Below are 5,467 nucleotides of genomic sequence, written 5' to 3' on the forward strand. Positions count from 1 at the left end.
GGGAAAGGGTTTGTCCTGCCCTCAGGTCCCATTCCCAGCACTGTGCTCTGGGCCATGGGATAGGTCAGATCTGCCTGAAAACTACAGCAGCACCCAAACCAATGCAGGGCAGGGCATGTCCACCTGGTGAGGTTTGCTCAGCTTGCAATGCTGTCTCAGACCCACTGGCCACCAGCATCTTCCCTGGCTCCTGTGTCCCTGAGCAGAGAGCATGGGCTGGCCAGGACACTGGGATGAGGACAGGGATGTGCCAGCTGGCCAGGACACTGGGATGAGGACAGGGATGTGCCAGCTGGCCAGGACACTAGGATGAGGACAGGGATGTGCCAGCTGGCCAGGCTCAGGAAGCTTGCTGTGCTGCTGCAGCCCAGCCTGCCTGTGCTGGGAGGAGCAGTGCTGGCTGCTCCCCTGCCCTCACTGTTGGAAACTTGATTTCCCTCCACCTCCAAGGCAGCAAAACCACTGTGAGTTAATTAGCAGCTTGTCTTAATTTGTTCCAAACTCAGCAAGCTTGTTGGTTGCACATGAAGGTGGATGGAAACAGCTTCATTGCAGCCTGGCCCCTTCAGGTGCTCTGCCCTGCTGCCTGGTGCTCCATCTCCTTCAATCTTGCCCAGGCACTGGTGCTGCTCAGGAAAAGTCTTTTCCTGGTCTGGAGGTGGAACTGGGGGCTGGGTAGTGCCCAGGGGAAAACCTGAGAGCATCTAACTGCTGCAACTGTGTCAAGGGACCTGGCTGGAGGTGAATTAGCATGGTCTTCTCCTGGTCTGAACCACTTCTCCCTTCTCTCCTGTTCTTCATTTGCATCCATGGGGTTTCCAGGCTGCAGGGCAGGACCTGCTTAGAGGTCTCTGGGGAAGGAGGTGCTGGCTGGGCACTCTGGCCTTTGCTTTCCCAGTTGCCATCTCTATTTCCTTGGCTTTTTGTCTTTTCTGCCTCTCAACCCTCCCTTCTTGGTGCTGCATTGCACCACTGACCTGCTTGACACCAACTGCAGACACTGTTCTTGGAAACTATGGCCCCCAACACCATTTGGGGGCAAAACATTCCTGGTGATGGAGGAATGGTGGCCCTTGGACCTGGGATGTAGTACTGGCCAGAGGAACAGATCAACAGGGCCACTGCCTCTCCCTTTGAGGAGGTCAAGTCTCCATCTGCAGCTGGGCTGAAAAATTTATATGAAGGGCTGAGGAAGTGGAAATATTCCTGCTTTTCCCAAAAATGTCTATACACAGAGTGTCTTGGCTCAGAATGGCTTCAGGAGGAGTTGGAGTGGTTGGTCACAAGCCCCTCTCTCAGTTGCAGCTGCAGAGATTAGAGAGCAAGAAGGTTCAGGTGAGCCCTGAATGTGACCCAGGGTGGGTTCCTGTGGCTCCTACAAGTCATCTTGGGTACATCCCCCATGGAATAACCTACTGCAGCATCAGAGGGACCAGCTGTGGGCCCAGCCATCCTCCTCCTGTGGGCATGAGGCTGGAGGTGTTCCATGGAGACACCCAGGGCTTGAGGCCATGGCTGGTGTCAGCAGGGGTGGGGGATTTTTTGGTATTGCTACATTTTGAAGAGGCTGCTGCTTTGCTGTGGTTGGAACTTCTGGTGGGCAAAGAGTCTGTTTGGGGTGGGTTTATGGAAGGGACAAAAAGTTGTCAGAAGGCTTCATGTTGACATTTGAAGAAAAAAACCAAAGCAACACAAAACATGTTTTTGTCTGATTGGTGATGGGGTTGAGCTTGTAAAATCATTTGGGCATGAAAGCTTGAAATCCAAGGGAATGACAACAAATTATCTAGAACGAAGACATGGGACCCTCCCCCCAAATAAATACATGAAGGAGAATGGTCCCAGTTGACAGAGAAGCACTACAGCTGTTTTTAAAATAAACTCTTCACATTTGACATTTGAACATGGAAAGATGAAAATTTTCACTTTTCCTCCCCACTGGGGATGGGAAATTTGGAGCTCTCCAAGCTGGGGGGGTGACACCAGCAGCACAGCAAAGGCTTCAGCAGCTCCTGCTGCCTATGGAAGCTCCTCTGCTTCCCAGGGGCCTCCAAGTTTGGGCTTGGCTGGAGCCAGGTCCCCTGACCCACCAGTACCATGAGGTTCTTCCCTGCAGAATCCCCAGTTCTGGCAGAGAAATTGTTGCTTTTCCTATTTGCTATCCATGCAAACCCCCCCTTGGTGCTCCCAGGAGAGCACGGGCCGTGGTGCAGAGCAGAGTCAGAGCCAAGAAGTGGGTTCCACCAACAGGAGGTAGGATGGGAAGGACTATGGGAGGGATGCTCTGTGATTCTTACCCTCTGCAGCCCCACGAGGCAAGCGTGGGCCTGCATCTCCCTCTAGTGACTCCTTGCAGACTGATCTCCACCAGCTCCCTGGCACCAGCCCTGAGATGCCAGCAGCTGAGGTGTCACCTGAGTTGTCCCAGCCTGTGGAGCTTGGGGGAAGGATGGAGCTGTGAGCAGGGGCTGGTGGGCGTGTGGGGCTGCTGGAAACGCTGCCAGCTGAGCCAGGAGAGGCAAAGCTCCTTCACACCCACCCATCAACCCAACCCTGGGGCTGGGGCTCAGTGTGCAAGTGCCTGACACCCCCTGGGGCTGCATGAAGAAGGGGTGGGTGCTGAGATGCAGGTCACTCTCAGTGCTTCTGTCTTGAGTGGAGATATTTCTGACAGTGTTTTCCCCCCGCCCACGGGTGGTGTTTGGGCTCTGCTGGTGTCTGGGGGGCTGCAAGAGCCTTTGTCACCCCTGTTGTCCTGCAGGGACCACAGCATGTGGCAGCTGCAGAGTCCCCTGCAAGGCACTGCCTTAAATGAAGGTGCCTCAAGCATCTGGAGGCTCCAGTTGGGCTTGTGTCCACCTTCCCCTTCCCAGCTGGAGCTTTGGTAACAGCCTTGGAAGGGTGGGAGGGGACCAGCTCCCCCCTGCCCTGCCTGGACCCTTCCCCTGAGACCCCCAGGAGCCTGGAAAGGTGCAGAAGGAGCAGAATCACAGAGCAAAGGGGCAGACTGATCCCTGGTGTCACTCGGGACTCTGTCCCTTGGGGAGTTGGGGGGTTTTGGTGGCTGAAGGGACCAGCCTGATGCTGAGGGGCTGCCCTGGAGCCTGGGGGGGTCCTGCCTGGAGCTAGTGGGCTCTGAGCTTCTTCATCCCTCTTGGCAGCTTCTCTGCAGGTGGGAAATGAAGGAGCAGGAGGCTGTTGGGAAGGCCCAACCCTGGGGCTGGGGCTCAGTGTGCAAGTGCCTGACACCCCCTGGGGCTGCATGAAGAAGGGGTGGGTGCTGAGATGCAGGTCACTCTCAGTGCTTCTGTCTTGAGTGGAGATATTTCTGACAGTGTTTTCCCCCCGCCCACGGGTGGTGTTTGGGCTCTGCTGGTGTCTGGGGGGCTGCAAGAGCCTTTGTCACCCCTGTTGTCCTGCAGGGACCACAGCATGTGGCAGCTGCAGAGCCCCCTGCAAGGCACTGCCTTAAATGAAGGTGCCTCAAGCATCTGGAGGCTCCAGTTGGGCTTGTGTCCACCTTCCCCTTCCCAGCTGGAGCTTTGGTAACAGCCCTGGAAGGGTGGGAGGGGACCAGCTCCCCCCTGCCCTGCCTGGACCCTTCCCCTGAGACCCCCAGGAGCCTGGAAAGGTGCAGAAGGAGCAGAATCACAGAGCAAAGGGGCAGACTGATCCCTGGTGTCACTCGGGACTCTGTCCCTTGGGGAGTTGGGGGGTTTTGGTGGCTGAAGGGACCAGCCTGATGCTGAGGGGCTGCCCTGGAGCCTGGGGGGGTCCTGCCTGGAGCTGGTGGGCTCTGAGCTTCTTCATCCCTCTTGGCAGCTTCTGTGCAGGTGGGAAATGAAGGAGCAGGAGGCTGTTGGGAAGGCAGGGGGGGGAAATGTGACAACTTGCTATTTCATGTTGTGTTTCCTTCTTCTTTTTCAGGACTCCAGCCTCACCAGTTCAGATTTGGCCCCGGGGCCACCCTGGAGGTGGGAGGCTGCCCAGGAGACCCCCAAGCTCCAGCCTGATGGGAGCACCCTGACTTTCCTCTCAGCTCCTGAGATGCCATCAGCTGAGGAGGACGAGGAGGAGGAGGGCAGCCTTTCTATTGAGGAGGAAGGCTTTGAGCTCTTGAACTCCACCTATAACAAAATGACAGGCCCTGGCAGGAGCAGCCTGTGGGGGGCTGGGAACCCTGGTGAGTCCCTGGTCATGGTTTCCTCCATTTCTCCTGCACACCATGACCATACTGGAGTACCTGATGCTGCTTTTGTCCACCCAGGAGCCTCCACCAAAACACTCAGAGCAGCCAAGGAGGAGAGTGGCTCTGACCCCCGGGAGGAGAACGTCACCATGGAGAAGGTGACAGGTGCTGGGGACACCTGGTGGGTCCAGTCACCCAGCAAACCTGGTGGTGCCCTCACCCACCTGCACCTGCCTGCCACCTTCACCAAGGTCTCTCCATCGGCACCTCAGGCAGCTGCTCCCAAAGGAACCACGTCCAGAGCTTCCCCAGGGTCAGCACTGGGTGTCCCTGAGCATCCTCCAGTGCCAGCCAGCCCTGCTGCCCCAGGGCTTGGGGACAGGGCTGCCCACCCAGGACACCCCATCTCACCAGGGCAGCAGGGGCACGTGAAGCCGGGACCACCGGGGCTGCCGGGACCACCGGGGCTGCCAGTGAGTGAGGGACCTTGGCAGTGGGAGGGTGGGTGGTGGGCACAGGCTGCTAAGGGTTCTGAAAGGTTTGGAAAGAAGGGGGGGTTTAGCCCCAAGCTTTTCAGCTGTGGGGTTTTCCTCCTCCTCTTTTACTGGCAGGGAAAGCAGTGGGGAACAGACCTTCACCTGCCCCACCACGGGTCCCTGCCCTGGGGCAGGTTGGTGTCTGTCTGGTTTGCTACCCTTTGGGAGATGGTTATTGCCTTTGCAAAACCACTTCGAGGAGCTGGTCCAGTCAGAGGGTGTGTGGCTGGAGGGTTATTTCTCATCCTGCCAAGTCCTGCTGGTGCCCCTGGTGCTGCTGCTCAGGGCAGTTATGGGCTGCAGACCCCCAGACCTCATGCCTTCAGTACCCATCCCACCCTCCCCCACTGCCAAAGCTTTGGAGGTTGGTGGAGGAAAAAAAAACCAACCCAATAACATGTTGTGAGAAGTGGAAAGTGATTGTTCCTTTAAAAGCTGCTGATTTCTATGATCTTACTAATCCTCCTTGCAGGGATTTCATTGTGTTGCCAATATTCCAAAGCTCCTTGGCTTTCCCAGACAGTGTCTCATGGGAGTTCCCAGCTGTCAGCACCTCCCCACAGCCTTATTTTCTTCTTCTTCTACTACTTTTTTGGTTTTAGGTTTTGATTCCTCCATCTCAGCCCTGGCTCCTTTAGGAGCAGCTGCAGCTTCTGTTTGCAGGCTTGAACTGCAACCTGCTGGAGGCATCTGGTGGCAGGGCTGGGGTGACAAGGAGATTAAATCTTCCCTTCCTGCAGCC

At 56.7% G+C, this 5,467-nt stretch overlaps 1 protein-coding gene across 1 annotated transcript in view; it reads left to right on the forward strand.

Annotated features, from left to right (window-relative positions):
• COL27A1 (collagen, type XXVII, alpha 1) overlaps positions 1-5,467 on the forward strand; it is a 96,050-nt gene that overhangs the window by 49,125 nt on the left and 41,458 nt on the right. The window contains exons 5-6 of the mRNA XM_009994350.1: positions 3,928-4,183; positions 4,268-4,440. Of these exons, the coding sequence (XP_009992652.1) occupies positions 3,928-4,183; positions 4,268-4,440 (429 nt within the window). The remainder of the gene's footprint in view (positions 1-3,927; positions 4,184-4,267; positions 4,441-5,467) is intronic.

The sequence above is a fragment of the Chaetura pelagica genome, unplaced genomic scaffold (assembly GCF_000747805.2).
Source record: "Chaetura pelagica isolate M959 unplaced genomic scaffold, ChaPel_1.0 scaffold132, whole genome shotgun sequence".
Lineage (NCBI taxonomy): Eukaryota > Metazoa > Chordata > Aves > Apodiformes > Apodidae > Chaetura > Chaetura pelagica.